The sequence below is a fragment of the Capricornis sumatraensis genome, chromosome 14 (assembly GCF_032405125.1).
Source record: "Capricornis sumatraensis isolate serow.1 chromosome 14, serow.2, whole genome shotgun sequence".
NCBI lineage: Eukaryota > Metazoa > Chordata > Mammalia > Artiodactyla > Bovidae > Capricornis > Capricornis sumatraensis.
In genome coordinates this window covers 37,455,822-37,482,648 of record NC_091082.1, presented here as the reverse complement: position 1 = coordinate 37,482,648, position 26,827 = coordinate 37,455,822, and the positions used below count along the sequence as shown (strand labels likewise).

Sequence of the window (26,827 nt, the reverse complement as noted above, 5' to 3'; positions counted from 1 at the left end):
ATAGTAATGTATGCAGGCTCTGAGCCAGACTGCCTGGTTTTGAATTCCAGCAGTGTTACTTATGAGTTCTGTGACCCAAGCAAAGTCATATGTAAATAGTGGTATTGTACCTATCTTCAGTTCAGTTCAGTTCAGTCGCTCAGTCGTGTCTGACTCATTGTGACCCCGTGAATCACAGCACGTCAGGCCTCCCTGTCTATCACCATCTCCCGGAGTTCACTCAGACCCACGTGCATAGAGTCAGTGATGCGATCCAGCCATCTCATCCTCTGTCGTCCCCTTCTGCTCCCGCCCCCAATCCCTCCCAGCATCAGGGTCTTTTCCAGTGAGTCAGCTCTTCCCATGAGGAGGCCAAAGTACTGGAGTTTCAGCTTCAGCATCATTCCCTCCAAAGAACACCCAGGGCTGATCTCCTTCAGAATGGACTGGTTGGATCTCCTTGCAGTCCAAGGGACTCTCAAGAGTCTTCTCCAACACCACAGTTCAAAAGCATCAATTCTTCAGCGCTCAGCCTTCTTCACAGTCCAACTCACACATCCGTACATGACCACAGGAAAAACCATAGCCTTGACTTGACAGACCTTTGTTGGCAAAGTAACATCTCTGCTTTTGAATATGCTATCTAGGTTGGTCATAAGTTTTCTTCCAAGGAGTAAGCTTCTTTTAATTTCATGGCTGCAGTCACTATCTGCAGTGATTTTGGAGCCCCAAAAAATAATCTGACACTGTTTCCACTGTTTCCCCATCTATTTCCCATGAAGTGATGGGACCGGATGCCATGATCTTTGTTTTCTGAATGTTGAGCTTTAAGCCAACTTTTTTGCTCTCTTTCACTCTCATCAAGAGGCTTTTTAGCTCCTCTTCACTTTCTGCCATAAGGGAGGTGTCATCTGCATATCTGAGGTTATTGATAGTTCTCCCAGCAATCTTGATTCCAGCTTATGTTTCTTCCAGTCCAGCATTTCTCATGATGTACTCTGCATAGAAGTTAAATAAGCAGGGTGACAATATACAGCCTTGACGTACTCCTTCTCCTATTTGGAACCAGTCTGTTGTTCCATGTCCAATTCTAACTGTTGCTTCCTGACCTGCATATAGGTTTCTCAAGAGGCAGGTCAGGTGCTCTGATATTCCCATCTCTTTCAGAACTTTCCACAGTTTATTGTGATCCACACAGTCAAAGGCTTTGGCATAGTCAATAAAGCAGAAATAGATGTTTTTCTGGAACTCTCTTGCTTTTTCCATGATCCAGCGGATGTTGGCAATTTGATCTCTGGTTCCTCTGCCTTTTCTAAAACCAGCTTGAACGTCTGGAAGTTCACCGTTCACGTATTGCTGAAGCCTGCCTTGGAGAATTTTGAGCATGACTTTACTAGCATGTGAGATGAGTGCAATTGTGCAGTAATTTGAGCATTCTTTGGCATTGCCTTTCTTTGGGATTGGAATGAAAACTGACCTTTTTCAGTCCGATGGCACTGCTGAGGTTTCCAAATTTGCTGCCATATTGAGTGCAGCACTTTCACAGCATCATCTTTCAGGATCTGAAATAGCTCAACTGGAATTCCATCACCTCCACTAGCTTTGTTTGTAGTGATGGTTTCTGAGGCCCACTTGACTTCACATTCCAGATGTCTGGCTCTAGGTGAGTGATCACACCATCGTGGTTATCTTGGTCATGAAGATCTTTTTTGTATAGTTCTTCTGTGTATTCTTGCCACCTCTTGTGATATCTTCTGCTTCTGTTACGTCCATACCATTTCTGTCCTTTATCGAGCCCATCTTTGCATGAAATGTTCCCTTGGTATCTCTGATTTTCTTGAAGAGATCTCTAGTCTTTCCCATTCTGTTGCTTTCCTCTAGTTCTTTGCATTGATCGCTAAAGAAGGCTTTCTTATCTCTTCTTGCTATTCTTTGGAACTCTGCATTCATATGCTTGTATCTTTCCTTTTCTGCTTTGCTTTTCGCTTCTCTTCTTTTCACAGCTATTTGTAAGGCCTCCTCAGACAGCCATTTTGCTTTTTTGCATTTCTTTTCCATTGGGATGGTCTTGACCCCTGTCTCCTGTACAATGTCACGAACCTCCGTCCATAGTTCATCAGGCACTCTGTCTATCAGATCTAGTCCCTTAAATCTATTTCTCACTTCCACTGTATAATCATAAGGGATTTGATTTAGGTCATACCTTAATGGTCTAGTGGTTTTCCCTACTTTCTTCAATTTCAGTCTGAATTTGTTAATAAGGAGTTCATGATCTGAGCCACAGTCAGCTCCTGGTCTTGTTTTTGTCGACTGTATAGAGCTTCTCCATCTTTGGCTACAAAGAATATAATCAATCTGATTTCGCTGTTGACCATCTGGTGATGTCCATGTGTAGAGTCTTCTCTTGTGTTGTTGGAAGAGGGTGTTTACTATGACCAGTGCATTTTCTTGGCAAAACTCTATTAGTCTTTGCCCTGCTTCATTCCACATTCCAAGGCCAAATTTGCCTGTTACTCCAGGTGTTTCTTGACTTCCTACTTTTGCATTCCAGTCCCCCATAATGAAAAGGACATCTTTTTTGGGTTTTAGTTCTACAAGGTCTTGTAGGTCTTCATAGAACCATTCAGCTTCAGCTTCTTCAGCATTACTGGTTGGGGCATAGACTTGGATTAAAGTGATATTGAATGGTTTGCCTTGGAAACAACAGAGATCATTCTGTCGTTTTTGAGATTGCATCCAAGTACTGCATTTCAGACTCTTTTGTTGACCATGACGGCTACTCCATTTCTTCTAAGGGATTCCTGCCCGCAGTAGTAGATATAATGGTCATCTGAGTTAAATTCACCCATTCCAGTCCATTTTAGTCGCTGATTCCTAGAATGTCGACATTCACTCTTGCCATCTCCTGTTTGACCACTTCCAATTTGCTTTGATTCATGGACCTGACATTCCAGGTTCCTATGCAATATTACTCTTTACAGCATCGGATCTTACTTCTATCACCAATCACATCCACAGCTGGGTATTGTGTTTGCTTTGGCTCCATCCCTTCATTCTTTCTGGAGTTATTTCTCCACTGATCTCCAGTAGCATATTGGGCACCTACTGACCTGGGGAGTTCCTCTTTCAGTATCCTATCATTTTGCCTATCTTACATTATTGCATATTATTGCAAAAAATTTAAAACACCCAAGAAAGTTAACTATTGTTATTATCTTAGTAGTAGTTTAAATATATATATAATAATATCAACAATTCCTAAAATTTAAATACCTTTTTAATCATTGAGCAATTTAAATTTCAAAGAGAGGGACTGGTAAAGTTTGCCAGATATTGCAGAAATGTCAGGTAATTTAATGTCCATCAGTGATTCCTGGAGGAGAAATTTCAGAATAAGTACCCAACTGCAGTGAGATGAAGAGTTAGAACTGCAGAAGCTGCTTTTTTAGGAATTCAGTTTAAAACGGTCATTTTAGTCTCAAGATTAGATTTGTTGCCATTGATTTGCTTCTCATTTTGATCACTAGTGTTAACACAGAACAAGAATATTACAGTAATGAAAAGAAGTATTTACTATTTCTCTTTGCAAGAACCTATTAGCAAATGAATCAGCTCTCCAAATGACAAAAACGGTTTAAAATAAAACCAGAGATAATCATTCATCTAACATGGCACTTTGCCTATAATGAGTGCTCAGTGAATGTTCTCTTTGTAAAAATGAATTTTTCTTGAACACTGTTTCTTTTTTCCCCTCCGAAAGTGTGTGGATTTTCATGTCACATAACTTGTGTCAACAAAGCTCCAACTGCTTGTCCAGTTCCTCCTGAACAGACAAAAGGTCCTCTGGGTATAGATCCACAGAAAGGAATAGGAACAGCGTATGAGGGGCATGTCAGGGTAAGTATGGTTAGGTTGGATTTAGACTAATCTTTTAAGGTTTATTAATGAATTAAGAAATGTCAGTTACCTTACAGACATAGTCCTTGACCGAAAATTTGGTGAATAAAATTCACCTAACAACTTTATTTCATTCAGAGAAATGATTTGAAAACAGAAACCTGGTTTTTGCTTGGAATAAATTTCAGAGTGTCTCAAAATTATCTGTACTGTCCCTACAGCATAATGTTCAGATGTTTAAATCTCCTTAAAGGAGTCTGTAGCACTTAGTCTTGCTGGAGAGGTGGTATATTCTTATGAAGTATGAGATATTGTCAAGAAGTAATCTTACTTATAATCTTGAATAATATTTAAAGTGTACACTGCCTTTCATCCTATTACCAAATTTAGCTTTTATGCCACTTAGGAATCTGTGAATGTTATTTTAATGAATTACTAGAGAAAATTAAAATGGTACTGTTAAAAATTTTTCAGAATCAAATGTCATTCCATGTTTGAAGAATGTGTTGTCACACTTGCTCATGTTATTAATGATGTATATGTTCCATCTGCTACTTTACCAACCACAGTGGCAGACTTACAACATGTGTATGTTGTCTTTAGGTTTTCACCCTGCAGTTACATATGTAATTAAAGGGGTTCTGATTGATATTTCAGTCGGGTTGTTTTGCTTGCTTGTTTGCCTAAGATCCCTAAGCCAGCTGGAGTCAAGAAAGGATGGCAGAGAGCACTGGCTGTAGTTTGTGACTTCAAGCTCTTTCTGTACGATATTGCCGAAGGAAAGGCATCTCAGCCCAGTGTTGTAGTCAGTCAAGTGATAGACATGAGGTAAGTTTTCAGAGATGAAAATATTTGTATCTCTGCAACACAGAAATACAAAGTGTGTGATTTTTCTTCTGATTATATTGCCATATTTATATTTAAATCTAATTTCACAGTAATTTTCTCATTTACTAATACTGCAGTCACAACATAATTACAAATAGGAAATATGGTATAGTTATAGAACAGGTTGACGTGTGTGTGTATGCGTGTTGGGTCTGGGGGTCTGGGAAAAGAAGTTAATGCTTGAAAACCAAAAGACCAGTTAAAGGCTTCTGGGGTACTAGAGGCCTAATGTGTAAAGTCTATATCATCACTTAAAGCAAAGGCTTCAGTATAATTTCAGTGTGAGGAAAGGAAATAAAAATCTCAAAATCAGACAGGTTCTTGGAATATAAAATGAAGCCGTGAACATTTAAGTTAAGTACATCTCTTAAATGTTTCCGGTCTCATTTTCAAACTCTCTGCTCTACTTAACCCCTTCTCGTGACTCCAGACATTCTCCCTCAGTGATCGTATTTACTCCTGTAGCTTGAAGCATCATCTCTGCATTGAGATGACTCCCGAACATGTGTCTCCAGACCCGTGCTCAAAACTAAAGTTTCCAGTTCTGGCTCACATAAGCATTTCATACCAGCATCTAAAACACATTATCATCTTCCCCATACATGTGAAATATGAAGAAATACGTTTCTTTATTTGCAAGAAACTTTAAAGTATTAGCAAGGAAAATTTGACAGAACCTGCTAAGGGACCAAATATAGAAAGATAGGGAGAAGAATCAAAGATAAGACTAAGATGTCAAGTCTTCAAGATCAAGAGAATGATGGTACCAATAACCAACTTAAAGAAATCACAAGGAAGAGATTATTGTGGAAGGGATCTGTCTTAGGATTTCCTAAGGAACAGTAAAACATCAGATGAGCTGTGTTGAAGGAACAATAAAATGGCAGATGAGCTGTGTTGAGGGCACTTGACATGTATTAGCAGAGCAGACCTACTAGGATCCAAATCCACGTGTCCTGCGCTTACTGGCATTATGACACTGAGTAGTAAGCCAGAGATGATTTCTAACTCTTGTGTAGTGTGGCACTGTCAAATTACACCTGATAAGTTACTTTTGACACTATCAGTTACCAAGAAAGAAAATTCAAAAATTTAAAAAATTCACTTTGGATGTTCTGTGCAATTAAATTTTGAGGATTGCTTCATATGTGTTATTTAGATGCACAGCCAAAACCACACCACACACCCACATACGCTAACTTTTAATGTCTCACTTTTCCTTCAGGGATGAAGAATTTTCTGTGAGTTCAGTCTTGGCTTCTGATGTTATTCATGCAAGTCGAAAAGATATACCCTGTATATTTAGAGTAAGTGTGTGTGTTATAATTTGATCACTGAATTATTTGCTTTTAAAAACTAAATGTTTTACCTCTCTCTGTAGATCACAAACTTACTTGGAATATAACCAAATCTTACAGACAATTTGTGCAAAGTAAACACTGAATTAGTAAAAGACCAATAGAAAGCTTGAATATACGGCTTCTAAAATAGGTTTCATCTTGGATAATATTTTTGAGTCACATTCAGTTTTCAGATAAGTACTACCACAAGAAGAATTGACTAAGTGTGAGATTTCTCAATTTTTTAAAAAAATAAAAGTTTCTTTAAGATCTTGTTTACGAGTTAGAATGTTTTAGTTTTATTGCTCTGTAATAACCACTCCAAAACTTAGCGGCTTTACTTTTCACCGTGCTATGGGTCAGTTCTTCTGGTGTCGACTGGAGAGTCTCTCAGATGGCTGCATTCAGCTCATTTGGGGCTGGAATGGCCGAAACAACCTTACTTTCACGTCTGAGGCCTTGGTTCCGGCTGTTAGCCCTGGTACTTGGCTGGTCTCTGGGCCACCTCAGTTCTCTTTGTGGACTCTCTCCATGTGGCCTCTAATCTTTCACTAGTCTGGCTGAGCTCTCCGTGACTGGCTTCCAAGAGAGGAGAAGAAGCTGCCAGGCCTTTTAAGGACTAGGCTCAAAACAGGCACAGTAACCCTTCTACATTCTGTTGGCCAAAGCAAGTCATGAGGTCATTCCAGACGTAAAAGGAGGGGAAATAGACTGCATTTTTAGATAAGAACAGTGAAATTCCATAGGAAAAATTGTTGGTAGACATCTTTGGAGGCTGTCTAACACAGTGCAATCTCAAACTGATGAGTTAAGTAGGATTATGGAGGTTTTTTAAAAAAAGGACTATTCTCTTGATGGTATGCGTATATACTTAGTAGAAGTATGTATCTTGTATCTAAGACCATACTTAGTCTCTCAGTTTCCTGACCAAAAACTGTTCTCTCTCCAGCTACCAAGGGAACCTACAGAGGCGCATTTATCTTACCTGATTCTAATTGTGGGATTTTACTGTCTCTGTTGCTTAAATTACTTTTAATAAAGGATCCATAAATACATAAATTAAGTATTCTGATTATAGTGTCATTGTAAAGTGATAAACCTTCATTTAAATATTAGTTCAAGTAGTCTTCTCTAAGTTATTGTTATGAAGTAACAGAATCTAAGTATTTCTGAGCATTTTTTACTTTTTTAAAATGAGTTGAAAATCAGTATTGTGTAGTGCTTATGAGCCTGGACACAGGACTCCAGTCTAGTTGTGTGCCCTCAGAGAAATTAATTTCTCTGCATTAATACCTATCTTATAAAGATATTGATGGACTTCCCAGGTGGCACAGTGGTAAAAAATTCACCTGCCAATTCAGGAGATGTGGGTTCAATCCCTGAGTCGGGAAGATCCGGCGGAGTAGGAAATGGCTACCCACTCCAGTATTCTTGCCTGGAGCAAGATGTTGATAGAGTTAATGAGTTAATACTTACAAAATGCTTTGATCAGTGTCTAGTGCTCAGTTATTGCTCAATAAATGTCAGTGGCTGTTGTTAAATGACTGTGTAATGAGTTTTTTGTGATGTATTCTGGCACTCTGTAGCAAAGAAAATACAAATAACACTAACATTATGAATAACTAAACTCTATTAAAGGTATCACTTATTGAATGCTCATTTTCTGGCTAATGCAAAGCAAACTAGCTTAAGCATAAAACTGGCTTAAAAGATGTCAAGATGTTTCTAATATCATGAATTTTGATTAAATTGTTCTAGGTCACAGCTTCCCAGCTCTCAGCATCTAGTAACAAATGTTCCATCCTGATGCTAGCTGATAGTGAAAATGAGAAGAGTAAGTGGGTGGGAGTACTGAGTGAATTGCACAAGATTTTGAAGAAAAACAAATTCAGAGACCGCTCAGTCTATGTTCCCAAAGAGGCTTATGACAGCACTCTGCCCCTCATTAAAACAACCCAGGCAGCTGCAATCATAGGTATGGATATATAACATTTATCTTGTTATAATTGTTTATATACCTTGTCAACAGGGATTGGCTTTCATTAGGAATCCCTGATGTCTGACATAGTATGTGTTATATCACAGATGCTCAGTAAATGTTTATTGCCTGAATGAGACCATATTAAAGCTTTATTTCTCAGTAAACAAAAATGAATAAACTTTTCTAATGTATTTTCCTCTGAAACAGCAACAGTGCTAAAGATTAACCTATTACCAAATCTATTTTATCCTTGCGTGACTTAGAAAAAGTTGCTTCTTAATGCGTAAGCTGTTTTATAAAGCATAAGTTTCCTAGGTAAAATACAGGTACTAATTACTTTGCAAAGGTTATTGCGAAGTTTAAGTAAGATGGAATTTGTAACAGACTGCCCATATATAAAATACCCTCAAAATTGGCAGCTTCTGTGTCTGGACGTTTAAATTTTTGTCATCTTCTTATGTATACTGCCAACTCTTGTTACTTTCTAGTAAATAATGAAAAGTTTGATGAGTAAAGTTCAAATGCCTTTCACAATTTTTCCCTCTCCAAATGAGAAATGGAACTGGATCCAGGGTGCTGACAAACTAGAGGTTTTTTTCACCTTTTATTGAATAAACATTTCTTTATTTTTGTAAGCATTGATAGAAATTATTTTTTAGTGATTGTTCTATTAAAAAAGACATGAGATAATATTTACTACAGTAATCTGAAAGGAAATTTAATAGTATAAGTTATTGCTATATTTTAATTATTTTTATTTCAGTTTCTTTATACCATATTTCTTTATCTGTTTTATACTGTGAGTTTTATATAGGTTTTCACCTAATAAAAATATTTCATATTTATGTCTTGTATAGATCATGAAAGAATAGCTTTGGGGAATGAAGAAGGGTTATTTGTTGTGCATGTCACCAAAGATGGTAAGAGGAAATATTGTGGAGAAAATATTATTGATAGAAAATTCTAAACTATAGATTTTAAACTCTAAAAGAAACAGTCTTTGCTCTTATTTATTCTGTAATTGAAATTTTCCAGACCTAATTTGATACATTTATAAGTCAAAAGTTAATTTTTTAAATCTCTATAATCCTCTTTAATTCTAAAATTTCTATGTATATTTTCTTTCTTGTGTCATTTTGTTTAACAGTTATGCTGTATAAACTCAGACCGTATTTCTAAAGATAGTACATGAAAGAAAAACACAACGTGATTTTCCCATTGTTCTAATGGTACTAGAAGTGGTAACAGTCATTAAAATGTGTTTGTTGTTGGATTCTTTTATTCCAGAAGTTAATACAACAGATTTTTTTCTAGAGAGAAATTAAATACTAGGTGAAATAAAAAAGGAACCCATTTAATTTAGCATTCTTGAATGCTTCTAAATTATGTCTTTATATCAAGTTCAGTTCAGTTTAGTTCATTTCAGTTGCTCAGTCGTGTCCAGCTCTTTGCAACCCCACAAACTGCAGCACACCAGGCTTCCCTGTCCATCACCAACTCCCGGAGCTTGCTCAAACTCATGTCCATTGAGTCAGTGGTGCCATCCAACTATCTTGTCCCTCTGTCATCCCCTTCTCCTCCTGCCTTCAGTCTTTCCCAGCATCAAGGGCTTTTCCAATGAGTCAGTTCTTCGCATCAGGTGGCCAAACTAGTGGAGCTGAAGCTTCAGCATCAGTCCTTCCAGTGAACATTCAGGACTGATTTCCTTTAGGATTGACTGGTTTGATCTCTATATCAAGTAAGATCATGGGAAAACACTGCATTTAAACTTCATTAATTTGTTACCCAAAGAAATACCTTTAGTGAAACGTGAGTCAGTTTTTAAAAATAGTAACCCCATGGTAAAACTTCACTAGAATTTGGTGAGAGTGAAAGGTTTTTCTTAAAGACCTGTCATGTTTTATCACATAGGAACTCTTTGCCATGGCTGCCAGAAATTTCAGTGCTAAATTCAATACCTTACTGTAGGTAGGTTAAATTATCTTTCAGTGAGTGTAATTATCTTCCTCTTTCTCTGTATGGTTTCTGATATCTTAGTTTTTCTGTGTGTATCTCTGTCTTTATTATAAGTTAACATATTCCTTTGAGTATAATTGGGATGTGATTAATAAACAAAACATTATTTTGCAGTTGATTCATTATTCTCTCTTTGCATAGAAATTATTAGAGTTGGTGACAATAAGAAGATTCATCAGATAGAACTCATTCCAAATGATCAACTTGTTGCCGTGATCTCAGGACGAAATCGACACGTCCGACTTTTTCCTATGTCAGCTCTGGACGGGCGAGAGACTGATTTTTATAAGCTGGCAGAAACTAAAGGCTGTCAAACAATAACTTCTGGAAAAGTGCATCATGGAGCCCTTACATGCTTGTGTGTGGCTATGAAAAGGCAGGTCCTCTGTTATGAACTATTTCAGAGCAAGACGCGTCACAGAAAATTTAAGGAAATTCAAGTCCCATACAATGTCCAGTGGATGGCAATCTTCAGTGAGCAACTCTGTGTGGGATTCCAGTCTGGATTTCTAAGATATCCCCTGAATGGGGAAGGAAGTCCATACAGTATGCTCCATTCAAATGACCATACACTCTCATTTATTGCACATCAACCAATGGATGCCATCTGTGCGGTTGAAATCTCCAGTAAAGAATACCTGCTGTGTTTTAACAGCATTGGGATATACACTGACTGCCAGGGCCGAAGATCTAGACAACAGGAACTGATGTGGCCGGCGAATCCTTCCTCTTGTTGTAAGAGTTTTACTTTCAGCTATCTTACCTTGCTGTCTCTTTCCTTCTACTTCATCTCCTATGTGTATTCATTATTATTAACAGTGTTTTTTTAAAGTCATCTTTGAGGTTTTTCCTAGGCATTAATTATGTTGGTACGGAAAATAACCATACCTAGTTAACCTCATTAAGGTATGGTTAAGTTAACCATACCTAGTTAAACCATACCCAGGCCAGTGGGGTCAACATTAACAGGAACACAATTAAAGCTAATTGTCTTATGGAATATTTTACTTAGATAGATTTTTTAATAACACATATGCTTTTATTTTGAGGAAGGCAATGGCACCCCACCCAGTACTCTTGCCTGGAAAATCCCATGGGCAGAGGAGCCTGGTAGGCTGCAGTCCACGGGGTTGCTAAGAGTCGGACACAACTGAGCGACTTCACTTTCACTTTTCACTTTCATGCACTGGAGTAGGAAATGGCACCCCACTCCAGTGTTCTTGCCTGGAGAATCCCAGGGACGGGGGAGCCTGGTGGGCTACCATCTACAGGGTCGCACAGAGTCGGACACTGAAGTGACTTAGCAGCAGCAGCATGCTTTTATTTTGAAATAACCCTAAGGAGTTATGTTCATGGTCCCCCCCCCCGATACAGTGCTTGTGAAGATTAACAGCTCATAAAACTCATAAAACTTCTGTGTTATTTTACTGAAAGAGATGTAACAGTGAGCAAAGTAGACAGTCTCACCCTCACAGAGCATAGAATGCAGTAGAAGGGATTCCTGACAGAACAAGTTGCAGTAAGGTCTCAGTGCTCTGGTAGCCAAAGTACAAGTTCTGTAGAGGCACACAGGACGAGTGTCTAATCCAGCAGGTTTTGTTTTTAGTGGAATATACTTGGAGCATGTTTAAATGCTGAAGGGAACTAGCCGCTAGGGAGCCAGGAAAAGTTGACCTTGTGCTAAATATAAGAAACAGAGTAAGATCCCCAAGAAGGCCAAAGAGGCTGGAAGTCAGAACACAGGAAGAAGGATATGGAGCAGGATGGGAATTCTCTTCCACTGCAGCAAGGAGGAATGGTGGGTATGAGGACAGTCAAGCTTAAAAGTTCAGTATAAGAAAATGTAGGAGAGCCACATATGTTACTACAGAGAAATTGGGAAATCTAGATTTAAAAAGAAAAATACTTGTAATCCTACCTAGCCAGGCTTAACTATTCTTAACGTTTTGTTTCTTCTGAAATTTATACTCTTTTATCTGTGGCATCATGTTTAGAATGAATCCTGGTCAGAAAATAATTCAGAGTGTTGTGTGAATTGGAATTAGAATGAGAATTGGAACATCTGGCTTTTATGAATAGCTCTGCCAAAAATTCATGATCTTAGCCTGGGTAATCATTTAACCTTTGTTTGTGCCACCATTTATTGATGTTCAGTTCATCCATAAGTATATGTTGAGCATTTTTTGTGCTAGATGCTTTACCAAGCATTCATAAATGTGAACCTAATTCTTAAGATTTCTCTGCTCGGTAGCTTTGTTTCACTGTCAAGAGCTTAACTACTTTAGGGATCAGTTATTTTAAATGTAATGAAACCCCTTTATAGAACTAGTATTGGGCAAGGGAATATTATAGCCCTGGTGTTAACAGACTCCTTCTGTATTATAATGGCCATAAAACCTCTTCATCTATGATTGATGGGTTTTTTACTTCAAAAATGTTTTGCTGTGGCTAATCTGTATTGATACTGGAATTTGGTGGGATTCCACTCTACAGTTCCTTAGCATAGATCTTTCAGAATGTTTTGGATTTAACAGTTACAGGTAATCAGCCTTCTGTTCTCTCCTTCCTGTCTCTCAGGTTACAATGCACCATATCTCTCAGTGTACAGTGAAAATGCAGTTGACATCTTTGATGTGAACTCCATGGAATGGATTCAGACTCTCCCACTCAAAAAGGTAATTTAACATTAAAATATGGCCTGGACCCCCTTGCAGCCCAATGGTTAAGACTATGCACTTCCACTGCAGCATGGGTTCAATCCCTGGTCAGGGAACTAAGATCCCGCATGCCGTGTGGTGTGGCCAGAAAAAGAAAAGAAGCATATGGGCTAAGTGAACAAATGAGTATAAGTGAAACACTATATGACTATTTAGCTATTTTTCACTAATTTAGCATTTTCTGTCATATGTAATAGTATAAGTGGGAATTTGGGACTTTGCTAAGAGAAAAAAGAAAACTCAAGCTGGTTAATTTTATAGGTAGCTCAGCACCATACTATTTTTATTGCATTTAGTTTCACTATATAAAGTATGATTATTATCATAATGAACAACTATAATACATTCTGTAACTTAAAATGCCAGTGTTACTTTTCACTTTAAGGAACTCTGAAGGAGCATTTCATTTGTAATTTTACTGTTTTTCACATAACGGTATGCAGTTTTAATCCTGTGAGGACAAACTTCATGGGCTAGAAAAGTGATTAAAATTAGAACCAAAGCTCTGTTAATAAAGGTTTCACATATTCCTAATAAACTATATTTTCCTTTAACATTCCCCCATGATAACATAAATTTTTACCGCTATAGAATGTCTATTTTGCAAAAAGTGAAGAAGGATAGCTTGATATATGTAGCATGTGTCATTAGTTGAGGGACAGGATTTAGAGGGATAAGTAACAGAAACTAACCAAGATCTCATTTCAAAATCTGCCCCAATTTTAAACCTTAACAGTGGAAAAAGCTCTTGTAAATACTGCCACATTTTATAAAACAACTAAATATGGTCCTTGATTTTATAAATTCGGACTGGTTACAATTAATTTTCCCTTTTATTTTTACCATGTGAATTTTGAAATATGTATAAAGGAAGCATAATAATAAACTGACCTCTATGAAATAACTTAAGAGCCAAAATATTACCAAAATACCACTGAATCTACCTATGTATTTTTTATCCTGAACGTTGTGTTCATCATTCCCTTGCTTTTCTTAAAATACAGAATTTTTATATATTTAAATGTTTCTAGGCAACATGTTGTTCGTTTTGCTTGTGTTTGAGGTAATAAAATGTTATGTATCATCTTTTGCCTTGCTTTCTTCATGTACTTACTGTGTTTCTAAGATTTATCCATGTTACATTGTACTATATTTTTCTTCATTGCTTTTCACTGCTATAAAGTAGTCTCTTGGGTGAATAGATCACTATATGTTCTTCTGATTAGCAGACATGCGAGTTATTTCCCAGCTTTTTGCTATTGTGAACATTGCAGCATATGTCTTCAGGTGTGTATGTGCAGGAGTTTCCTTTAAGTCATATGCCAAGGAACGAAATTGATGGGACACAGAGAATGCACGTGTTCAGCTTTACAAGACAGTTTTTTCCAAAGTAGCTGTACCAGTTGACACTCCTACCATGTGTTTATGACTTCGTTAACGACCCATGCCATTGTCCGTATTCAAACTTTTGTGACTAATGTATTTGAGGTTATCCAGTGCTACCTCATGAAGTGTTAATTTGTATGTCCTCTGTTGGCTATGCTGTTGATAATCTTTCATGCTTCTTCATCGTTCATATTTCCTCTTCTGTGAAACGCCTGGTCATGTTTTTTATCCCTATTTCTGTTTAGTTGATCATTGTTTTTAATTGATTTATTGAAGTTATTCATATACTGTAGATACTGGGTTAGTGATAGGTGTGGTGAATCTTTTTCCTGTTTGTGACCTATCTATTAATTTTCATGGTGTATTTTGTGAATGTTTATTATTATTGCTGAAAATTCATTGTTATAAATTTTAATGTAGTTAAATACATCATTCTTATTGTTTATGGTTTTTGGTTGTTTTTTTTCCCCCCTTAAGAAACTGTTTCCTACCTCCAGGTCTTAAAGATAAGATCTTTATTTCCTTTCAAAAGTTTCGCCCTCTACCTTTATGTGTAATCCATTTGGAATTGATTTTCTGTGTAATGTGTGAAGTAGGGATTCAGTTTCATTTGTTCCATGTAGATACCCATTGCTCCATCACCATTTATTGACACACCTTCCTTTCCTCATAGATGTACAGTTTTATCTCTGTCCTGTGTGTACATTTAGTTCAAATAAGATTCCTAAAGTATCTGTATTAATATCTTAGCATCATCATCTGCTTGCTAGTGGCTTTAAAAGTTAAATTTAGGGTTTAAATATATTTCACTTTTTTTTTTTGCCAAGAATACTGTTACTTTAAAATTTTATCATTACAAATTAGATAATTTTATACCTTTCTAGTTAGAATTAATTTTTAATTTTTTGTTGATTTTCTGAGAAGGCTATATTTTGAAGAAGAAAGATAAAGGTCTTAAGAATGTGTGCTTTGCAAGTATGTCAAAATTTTATGATTTAATATTTGAACCTTGTTAAAATATTAATTTTATTTTTTATTATTTTAGGTTCGCCCCTTAAACAGTGAAGGATCATTAAATCTTTTAGGCTTGGAGACGATTAGATTGATATATTTCAAAAATAAAATGGCAGGTAAGAAAATACGCATTAATAGGAGAGCTTCATAGAAACATTCTCGCTAAGCTGACTGCCAAAGACAGAGCCACTTAACTGACTGCAGAGCCGCTTAAACTCAGGTGTACCTTACTCTAGGATCTGTACAGTTGACCACCATCATACCCTCAGTATCCTGGGATAAACTACTTGACAAAAAGTCATTCTGTTCAGGCTCACATAACTGTATAAGCAAAATATTTGTTTCTGACCTACCTTGTTATTTTTCTGTGGATTACTGAGGTTAATAGAAAAAGTATAACTGAATGTCTCTTCTGTACTTCTAATACTGTAGAACTTAACCAAAATTGGTAGCACTAAAATTGTGAAAACTCACCCAGAGTACTGATTCGGGACTGTTCGAGTACATCTTCTGCCAGTGCATAGGGCTTAAAACTTTTGAAGTGCTGACGACAACGTGGGCAGCAGAAGAAGCAGGGACAACAGGAAAGTCACCGGAGGGCCCAGAGTCAAGAGAGGGAATGGGCTCCTGAGTGCCCCGGGACAGGGCGAGGGCGGTGTCCAAAGTAGTGGAGTGAGTCCTAGCCAGGGGGAGACTGCACACATCTCATTAAATAAGCAAGTTGTGAACAGTTAAAATCTGATTTTTAACAGAGATTATTATAATTTTGCCTTCTATATAGTATTCTCATGTCTTAGCAACAAATTTCTCCATAACAGAGATATCATAAATTTATGATCTTTTGTGGTAGAGCTAGTTAATGCAGATGTAATTAGTGGTACATTATGTACTGAAAAATAATAATTAAAATTGACTTAAATATAAGGAAAACATTGCCATTAAGAAAACACATTAAAATGTTTATACTTAGCTGTTATCTCTGGGTAGTTGGGATTAATTATATTCTTTATGCCTTTCTTTTTTTCCCCCACACTCTTCCAATAAATTTGTATTGTCTAACAACAACAACCAAAAAACCATCAAAAGTTTGTTGTTTCTGTTTTGGTTGTTTGTTTTTAGTACTAACATACACACAAATGCTTAGCTTCAGATTTGGTGCTCTGGTACATCCTCTTGGCACTGAAGGCTTCTTGGGATACAGACAGGTGACTGTAGGAGAAATCCTATGCTAAGAGGATATTCAGTTTGACTTGAGAAAGGACATTCGGGTGTTAAAAATGAGTCCTGCTCAGTGATGGATTCACCATGAACCTGTGCTTTACGGCCCCTCCCTCCAAGACTCGATACTTAATTTTGTATCTGTTTCTTAGTCACTCACTCAGTCAGCTCCAACTCTTTGCTACCCCAGGGACTATAGCCCGCCAGGGTCCTCTGTCCATGGAATTCTCCAGGCAAGAATACTGGAGTGGATGACCATTTCCTTCTCCAGGGAATCTTCTCACCCCAGGGGTTGAACTTGAGTCTCCTTTGTCTCCAGCATTGGCAGGCGGGTTCTTTACCACTAGCGCCACCTGGGAAGCCCTCTGTTTCTTAGAGGAACTCTAAATATTTGTGTAAGATTAAATCTACCCTGTTCTCACTGTGTGTAACCATGATAATCTTAAAATGTGTCCATTATCCAGTTTGTGTCTACAGAGCCAAACCTTTTCCATTTTGTCTCTTTTTATGCTTTCATCTTTCTACTCTAGGCCAGGAGTAAAAGTGGAGATTGAAGAAGGAAGACTCGATGACATAGTAGTCTTTGTCCTTTGCAAATGAAAGGAAATCCTCTTTCCTGGAGATTCTGTTTCTTTCTTGTCTTCTCCCTATTTTGTCTATTTCTCTTTCATCTCTCAAGAGCTCAGAGTGCTTTTGTAGCCTTCTGGCTGTCCAGAACCTCCCATTGCCACTGTTACTCACCAAGATCTGCTTTACCTTCATAATTCTCAAATTCTCCTCTACTATTTAAAAATTATCATTTTAATTTTTGGTATTAGGAAAGCAATCTGACTAAGTTATTTATTTTGCTACCAGGAGATTGTTGCTCTTTTACTGATCGTGTTACTTTGGCTTGGCTTACAGGCCCCCTTGGTTTCTTCCTACTTCCTTTTTCTCACTTTAGCTTTCTGGCTATTAAAAACTTCTCTAAAGGTTGGCTTTTCTCTTTTTCCTTATCTTATTTAGAGAATGATAGTCCTCATGTTGTATGGATACAGTTGTCTATTTTAGAGTATGTTCACCATATTCCAGCATCCGTGGTTGAGAGTTTTGTTTACTTCTAGGTATTAAAATGGAAAGATATGGACATTAGATGATGAGGTGTATATGATTATGTATCCCCCCAAGATCAGGAGAGTAGGAATAGGAATAAGATTCTTACCTTTAGTAAAGAAACTAGTATATAGGAAAACTAGTATATAACTAGCATAAAGAAACTAGTGTATAGGAAACACAAGTCCTTTCCTTTACTCCACATCTTATAAATTGGAACTTCAAAGAAAATGTTTTAGTATATGTAATGGGCTTCCCTGATGGCCCGGATGGTAAAGAATCTGCCTGCAATGAGAGAAACGTTTAATTGGTATCATTTCTGTGAATAATTCACAGTTTATGCCTGATTGCTGTGCAGGTTAACAATAAGAACTTTTTAACATCTTAAGCCATTGAAACGAATACTTGGAAGGAGGGAGAAGTTGGTATAGAGATAGTGAGGATGGGGCAACCAAAGTGACGGGACACCAAGGCAGCTACATTTCCCTTTTTTTCTCCTAGTAAAATTGTACCATTTTATGTTTATAATCAAATAAAAGTGAAAATATACTTTGTAAGCTATGTTTGATTTCAGCGTATGTTTGTTTACATATGTTCTGTTGAAAAATATTACTTATTTACTGTGATTATCAGCACACAACTTTTAAAATCAGAATTGCATATGCTTGTATTGATTGAGATTTGTACCATCTTGGGGATTAATGAATAAAATGCATTTTAGCACTTTAAAGAACATCATTGTTCTTTTCTGTCTTTTGTTTTTTTTTTAACAGAAGGGGATGAACTGGTAGTTCCTGAAACATCGGATAATAGTCGGAAGCAGATGGTTAGAAATATTAACAATAAGAGGCGTTACTCTTTCAGAGTTCCAGAAGAGGAAAGAATGCAGCAGAGGAGGTCGGTGTTTCATTTGTGCTCGTCCAGAGACGCTCGCAGCGTCAGAAGGACTGTTTGCTGATGATGCTAGGTTTGATTTGGAAGGAAAATTTGATCTCTGAAAGCCTGTCATTCTCTGTGATTTTAGAAACTGCAATAATGAATGTATTTCTCAGTGTAATTTTGATAAATACCCTCCAAATTGTGAGTAGGTACTAGATTAAAGTACCATATTTTGATTCATTTCTCTACGTATATATAATAGTTACAAGTTTTAGAATGTGGGCCTTTATAAAAAACATAGAACATATCTATGCAGATTAACTGTTTTCTTCATGAGGAGTAGCCTGGTAGTATGTCCAGTTACGCACAAAAACATTTCTAATATATTAGCAACTATTTAAAAGGACATACATAAAATAGTCAGAATTATCTGTAGAGTAAGAACTTGTTTCATATTTAAATACTAACTCTGTTTTCCCACCAAAAAGCATAAAATCTTTTAAATTTAAAACAAAATCTTCTAAGTTAAAATTTTATCTCGTATATTCTATTATTTTAATTCTGTCCTTATTAACATGATTTCACAGTTTATTTGTATGAAAAAAATTGAATATACTTTTCTCTAAAATTATCTAGATTGGTCATGGGACAAAAGTATCTAAACAGATGTTTTTTCTTACAGGGAGATGTTACGAGATCCAGAAATGAGAAATAAATTAATTTCTAACCCAACTAATTTTAACCACATAGCACATATGGGTCCAGGAGATGGAATACAGATCCTAAAAGACCTGCCCATGGTAAGAGAAATGAAGACTGAATGTGACTATAGATGGGGTTAAGAATAAGGTGCGAGGGAGCAGATATATATATAAATATGAATGTGTGTGTGTATATACATATATGTGTGTGTTTAAATACTTATGAGTTGAAAGGGTATATTGGTGTAATGAGGAAATGTTTATCTCAGAATATCACGATATGTGTAAGATGCATGATGACATAACTGATGAAAAAATGTTAAATTTAGCTACATATCAAAAAACAAGCATACCAATTCTTACTTAGTTGCATCTCCTATAAACTTCTCCCATATCTACATTTACCATTTTGGAGAAATAAACCAGATATGGAGAGGCTCTGTACCAAGATTCAGAACTTTGTTACCAAATCACTAAAATTTCACTAAGTTATAGCAATTCAACACAGATATTTGGCCCACCTCCCATTGAAACCATATTAGCTTGTTCATTAATGGTCACACCTCTCATCTGATCATGAAATTAAATCTGTTTCATTTGCCTAATTACAAACATGTTACCTAGTCAGTCTTATATTAAAAAAGTACAAATTGGAAAATTTTTTTTTTTTAACAACATGAAGATGGATTCTTGGACCTAATATATTGAGATTAAGAATATTAATCTTAATCTGGAATTAGCTAATTAGCCAAACTTTGTTTATGCTTACCATTTCAGTATTATGGTATTCTCAAACTATGTGTGTTAGTCACTCAGTCGTATCCGACTCTTTGTGACCCCGTCAACTGTAGCCCATCTATGGAATTCTTCAGGCACGAATGCTGGAGTAGGTTGCCATTTCCTTTTGAAACTTTAACGTGACTCTTTTGATCAGTGGTGACAGCATCTAGATTTTGCACAGAATTTTAGGCATAATTTATATACTGTGGCAGTCTGGGAGATGATTTGTGAATCTTAACCCAAAGCTCTTTCTAAGTCTGTTAAATACCCACATTACTAACTCTACTGTGATAGAAGATAAAAACATCTATCACTGACAGAAGAAATAACAGGTAACACAATTTGTACAATGAAGTTTTTTTTTATTAAACTCTTAAGGGTAGTCTTGCATGCATTTCAAGGAAGGAACCAAAAAAAGTCTGCATTAATTTGAATCTGAGTCCCACATTATAAATATCTCAATTAAGCAGTTGGTTCTGTTTATGAATGAATATGACATTCCTGCTGTCATTTTTTTTTTTATCAATTATCAAGACATTATGTGATTACAGTACTATTCCTTCCTCTCAAATCATTCACAATAGTCGCTTATCCTTTTGAAATGGGGATTTTTATTAGCTGTGCTGGGTAGATGTAAAGTATGCAAAAAGATTACAGCCAATCTTGATATAGTAATTAAAACAAAGTAAGAAATTTAAGGCTGAACATAAATATTAAGCCGAAAACTTTGAGTATAAATAAAGGCCACAAACTGTTTTACTTATCTATCATATTTATTACACTGTTTTTTTCAGTTTTTGCCTGGGAATCAGATTTCAGAATTTTCTCTATTCCTTTCCCATTCTGAACATTTGTTTAAGTCCCCAGTCTGAAATCCCTCAGTCTGGGTTTCCTTTGTTCTCAGAAGTAAATGTAACGGAACCATACAGTTCAAAGCCTCTTGTCTTTTTTTTTACGGAAGCTACAGTGTCACATACAAAGTACCTTAGGAGAGAGAAATTTTTAATTATGATAAACAGTTGAAATGTGAATATATGTATAGCTTACATTTGATAGAACAAGTGTTATATACTATCTTAATGAAACTTTTTGAAATTTAAATAATAAATAATTTTTAACACTTGCTACATAGTTAGCATTTTGGAGGGATATGTGCAAGCATGCTAAGTCACTTCAGTCGTGTTTGACTCTTTGCAACCCTGTGGGTTGTAGCCTGCCAGGAGGAATACAAATTTCAAATACATCCATATGTTACAAAGCAACATATCAACAAACACAAAATTATTTCAGTAGTGAACAAAGGTTTAAGGGGTATTATCCTTTCAAAATTAAGCTTTCTTTCACACTTGCTTCATATTTGTGCACAAAAAAGAATATAGTTTTCCTCTCATTATATTCCAACAACATAGCAAAAAGAATTATGGAAAATTTTTCTGTAAATTCTATTCTATCCCACAGTTTGTTCCTTAAGGTGAAATAGTTTCAGGATTTAATAAAATAAATGACCAGGTGAAATGCTTGACCAGGTGAAAAATTAGTTTGCTAATGTTTCAGAATTCTTTCAGACCTTCATACACAATAAGATTTGGTCTTTCTACACCCTGAATATGTACACAGAAGCAAAATGTCAAATTTCAAACATAGTAATAATTTTTGTATCACAGTATCCCTCCTTTTCCTCCCTTTACCTTCCCACCACTTCAAGTAAAGGAAATCTCTATTTTTGTTGTTGCTGTTCAAAATAAGACCCAGTCTTAATTACTGTGCAAAGTAAGTTCAGATAGCATTTCCCAAAGATTCATCCCTGATCTCACTCCATGACACCTGGCCTTCTCTGCTGGTTACTTATTCCCATTAGACCTCTTGATTTTCAGTATTTGGGTCACTGATCTTGTTAACCATTGACTGCCTCGCTGGTTCTTTTGTCATTAACAAAAGTGGTTTTTTGCCCTAGCAGTGCAATTCCATTTTTAATGTTCATTTCATGTTTTCTTATCATATAAACACTTTTGAATTTCCAGGACAAGAAATTGGTGTAAATTTTTGAAACCTGTTCACCTGTACATGGAGTATTTATTGTAGCAAAAATGTTATGTGTCTGAACTCTTGTTTTTCACAGTCTCACTTTATTTTCACCTGACTTTCTTCCTTTACCAGCTAAGAACATAAAAGCTGGGACTTTTCATAAGCATCCATTTAATCACTTAACAAATATCTTTTGATATACTGTCTTACCAGAACTGTGCTTATCTTGGAGTAAACATTGGTAAACAACACAATAATATGCATGTCTGAAAAGAAAATAATATGCATGTCTGTATCTGTGTGTGTATATATATATATATATACATGTATTGAAAACCTTGTGATATTTTAATCTCAGATTTTAGTATGTTCCTTCCACTGTAGTTTTCTATATTTAATGAACTATCCCCCCCCCAAAAAAAAGAATTAAATTCATCTAATGTTAACATATATAAGAAGCACTTTCAAATACCAAAGTTAGGTTGTCATTTGTGCAAAGAACATGTACCTCAGACATTTTTATGTTTAACTTATTCAAATCAGTATTGCCTTCCTGTGAAATGCTTATAAGCTTAGAAAGTTTATTGAATGTCTTTGGAAGATTATTCTGTTTCCTTTGTACCAAAATGATACTGAAACAGTGGTTTGCCTCACGAGTGTGGAAAAGATAGTAAGGGTAGGGAGTCATTTTTTATTTTGTCTCCTATATCAGGGTGAATCTTTCATGTGTGGCTTAGTGAACCATGAGAATATAAGCAATTAATATAAAATAGCATGTGTGTCTTACAAGTATATACTGTAGTAGTTTCCTGGAATCCTTTTTGTCATCTACCTTTTTTTCATAAGTGGATACTGGTAATAAAGAATAGATTTGTCTCAAGCTGAATTAAAAAATAATATTTTACCTCTAAAAGATGTTTTTTTTGGACATAAAACTTCTCCTAGTCTTTCACCTGTTCCTAAAATTGTTAATAAATACATTTCTAGATCAATGATCTTTTAGACTTTTAAGAAGTAATTTTACTTCTTAAAGTCATAGTTATATGCCCATGAATAGTTTTTTCTTTTGGAAAAGAGCTTAGCAAGTATTGATTTAACACACATCTCTAAATTTTAAGCTTCCCTAATTTATCAGATTTTTTTTAACAAAGCAACCTCATCTCAACTCATGAGAATATCAGTCAGCATCTCTCTGGGAAGTCATTCAATCTCTGTCTTAATGAGGTGATCTTGGGATGTTTTCTTGAAACATAGTTCGTAAGAACTGAACTTTGAAAATTCCCATAAGAGAAGATGACTGGGTGCTAAGTGATGTCTCCATATATCCACAAATTATATTACATGAAAAACTAGAGTCCTTGTTTTCAAAAACTTTGATCTATGTCTTTCAGTTCAGTTCAGTTCAGTCACTCAGTCGTGTCCGACTCTTTGCAACCCCATGAATCGCAGCATGCCAGGCCTCCCTGTCCATCACCAACTCCCGGAGTTCACTCAGACTCACGTCCATCGAGTCAGTGATGCCATCCAGCCAGCTCATCCTCGGTTGTCCCCTTCTCCTCCTGCCCCCAATCCCTCCCACCATCAGAGTCTTTTCCAATGAGTCAACTCTTTGCGTGAGGTGGCCAAAGTACTGGAGTTTCAGCTTCAGCATCATTCCTTCCAAAGAAATCCCAGGACTGATCTCCTTTAGAATGGACTGGTTGGATCTCCTTGCAGTCCAAGGGACTCTCAAGAGTCTTCTCCAACACCACAGTTCAAAAGCATCAATTCTTCGGTGCTCAGCCTTCTTCACAGTCCAACTCTCACATCCAAACATGACTACTGGAAAAAGCATAGCCTTGACTAGATGGACCTTAGTCTATGTCTTTAGTGTTACATTATTTCATTGTTTTTTTAATTACGCTTGAACATTGAAGAAAAGGTTGTTCTCTTGTTAAAAAACAAACATGTACTATAGGTGTCTAAGTGGAGATAAGCTTGGGCTACTTATAGGTAAACCAATAATTAGTACATTCCATTCACTCAGTTACTCGCTCAGTTGTGTCCGACTCTTTGCGACCCCATGGACTGTATAGCCCACCAGGCTCCTCCATCCGTGAGATTTTCCAAGCAAGAGTACTGGAGTGGGTTGTCATTTCCTTCTCCAGGGGATCTTCCCGATCCAGGAATTGAACCCAGGTCTCCTACACTGCAGACAGGAACCACCAGGCATACAGTATATTCTAGAGTTACTCATTATAGGAAGATAAGATCAGTAAAAGCAAACACGTCAAGTCTATAAATACAATAAATGATTTCAGTTTCTCAAGGAACACTTTCATAACGCTTCTGGTGAGAGGCTGGTTGTATTAATAGGTTCACTTGTTCTTTAATTATTTCTTGCTTTTTCTATCCTTAATGTTTTTGTTTAGATTTTTTGCCATGTTTTGATTATATCACAATCAAAGGAGAACACTGAACTAAATTTCAAAAATCTACTTGTATTTCTGAAAATCCAGTTTCTACTCATCTTGATGACAGCAATAAAAGAGAATAATCTTACAAGGCAAATGACTTTTTGCAAATCAACTCTTCAAGTAACTGGCAAGAAGATTACAAAATTTAACTTTCTAAGGCCTAAAAGTATTTCATGATGGATTCAGTTATTGATGCTTCATGGTTTTCTATCTGCATGTTGTCTGAAATGTCACATATATCTGGTGAATCCATTTTCATTACCTCATTACCTTTTTTCTTTCTGTTGTTTTGATAGCCGGGTCTCCCTTATCCATCCCCTCATCATCACTCCGGTCTGATCTCCTCTCCGATCAACTTTGAGCACATCTATCACATGACTGTTAATTCTGCTGAAAAATTTCTCTCTCCTGATTCCATAAACCCTGAATATTCCCCGTCTCTGCGCTCTGTCCCCGGTACACCGAGCTTTATGACTCTGAGGGTATGAAAGCTGAGTTAGGTGTTAACTTGTACTAACCATGTGCGGATCTCTGCCTGGCTTCAATAAGTAACACTGCCACGGGGGTGCATTCTATGTACATTTTCCTTTGGCCTGTTTCTCTGCTGCCAGACTTCCATCCTTCCTCTTCCTCCTCTTCTCTCTTCAAGTTCTACTTTGTTTCTTCTTTTGAGGAAAAAGATAAGGACTAGGGAAGATTTCAGTTTTATTTCTAAAACAGTTTTGGAGGTTTTTCTATGTTTAATATAAGATAATCCCATCATGGTATATTTCATTACAGATACCGTAAGAAATAGCCCCCGAGTTAAGTCTTTATTCTGTTAAAACAAACAAAAAACAGGTCCTAGAATTTCTGAATTCTTTATAGCTCATTAGCTCATTAACCAGTGCAGTTCAGAGAAATTTTTAATATTTAATGAAGTCTATAGTAGGCCTGTCTAGAGGCCTTTTATCTACAATAAACCCCCTTCCAAAGAGGTCACAATTCTTAAAAATATAAAGTATAATAGTATCAGTGAATAATAGGAAAAATTGCCAAAAGGAGGTAGTCTTATTAATATTTGAGTTGCTGATGCACTTTTAATGCTAGTCAGGATCCAAAATAAGAGAAGTAAATTAACTCGACAGAAAAGCAGAGTGTGCTGCCTTCTGGGGGACTGTGGCCCGGGTCCATGCAGCCTCGCATCCTTGTAACCAGCAGCTCTGCAGTGGGACAGAGAGCTGACAGCGATTCAAGCTGAATATCCTTATTTCCATCAAGAAATATGTACTTCAAGGGGGCATTTTCTCAAGTTTGTCTTGCAGATAATATTTATTACATCATGCAAACCCATTTCCTGTGACTTAGAAAAAAAATAGCATCCATTCTTTATTTGTATATTTAGTCATTTTCCAATCAGAAAACTATGTGTAGGGGGAGTTTATTTTTCTATTTTTGCTTGTATTATAAAATTATCCTAAAGTATGTTTTAAATGCCATTGTCACTGACATTAAACTGTAATGTTATTTATTTGATGACATAAGATTACTTATGATAAACTAAGCCTTAGTTTGTTTGCTTGGTAACAGATTACAGTGAGTGGATTCTAGAGGAGGTTGTATAAACTAATCAGTCAAGAATTTTTGATATAAAAGATGGTGGAAATGTTATTTAAGTTAGTCATCTATAAAGAGAAACACTGCTATTAGTGGACATTTTACCCTAATCTTAAGCATATTTGTGAGAGGACCATCAGATTAAGTTTCATGTTACTTTATAATGAAGTTGAACTTCAGCTGGATGAACGATAAAACTGTTGGATTTGTGTCTTTTTTTAATTTTTCCAGAGCACATCTTCTGTGTGTCATTCTTTTATTACTTCAATGTTCAGTGTTACGTAAACCACTTGTATTGTTATAGGCCTTCATTTTTGCCATTTTTTCTAGAGTAGGTTTGTTTTATAGAACAGGACAACAGCAAGGTACCTTAAGGTTCATAGCAAAACCAATAAAAGTGGAAAGGTTTCAGCTGATAGCCCTGTCTCTCTTGAGCTTTCCTCTGCGGCATCATACGTACGCATGTCACTGGCACCTCACAGGGTGGCTCCCGTGAGTGGATGTTGAAATGCTAGCACTGCGTGTTTCCATTTTAAACTTTGTATTTTGTTAGAGAGAAAAAAAAAGGTAAAACATTTGCTTTAAACAAATAACACAATAAGAATTACATGGACTTTGCAAATTCTATATATGAACCAAAATGGCGGTGGTGGTATTTGAAGGCAGCCAGCCTGCCAACTTTCAATGTGTGTGATTCTTTAAACTGTATGAGTTGGAGTTTTTCGAGAGGTATATTAGCGCATGTTTTCCTGATTGCTGGGGCCCTGCGTTAATTGTGTCGTCGTAACCTTCTCTCAGGCACCAGCCAGCCCCGACACCCCTTCTGGTCTGAAAAGTTTGGGGCCATGGAGGAGCCTGTCAG

At 36.5% G+C, this 26,827-nt stretch overlaps 1 protein-coding gene across 6 annotated transcripts in view; it reads left to right on the top strand.

The window, feature by feature from the left end:
- The window catches only part of CDC42BPA (CDC42 binding protein kinase alpha), a 300,642-nt gene that overhangs the window by 265,536 nt on the left and 8,279 nt on the right, over positions 1 to 26,827 (top strand). For 5 of the 6 annotated variants that reach the window (XM_068985895.1, XM_068985894.1, XM_068985892.1 and 2 more), the window contains 10 exons: positions 3,740 to 3,876; positions 4,565 to 4,704; positions 5,990 to 6,071; positions 7,863 to 8,079; positions 8,943 to 9,005; positions 10,243 to 10,836; positions 12,679 to 12,776; positions 15,250 to 15,334; positions 18,302 to 18,425; positions 19,090 to 19,207. In XM_068985895.1, the coding sequence (XP_068841996.1) occupies positions 3,740 to 3,876; positions 4,565 to 4,704; positions 5,990 to 6,071; positions 7,863 to 8,079; positions 8,943 to 9,005; positions 10,243 to 10,836; positions 12,679 to 12,776; positions 15,250 to 15,334; positions 18,302 to 18,425; positions 19,090 to 19,207 (1,658 nt within the window). Of the gene's footprint in view, positions 1 to 3,739; positions 3,877 to 4,564; positions 4,705 to 5,989; positions 6,072 to 7,862; positions 8,080 to 8,942; positions 9,006 to 10,242; positions 10,837 to 12,678; positions 12,777 to 15,249; positions 15,335 to 18,301; positions 18,426 to 19,089; positions 19,208 to 24,665; positions 24,852 to 26,827 lie in introns of all 6 variants that reach the window. The other variant, XM_068985890.1, reaches the window with a different exon arrangement.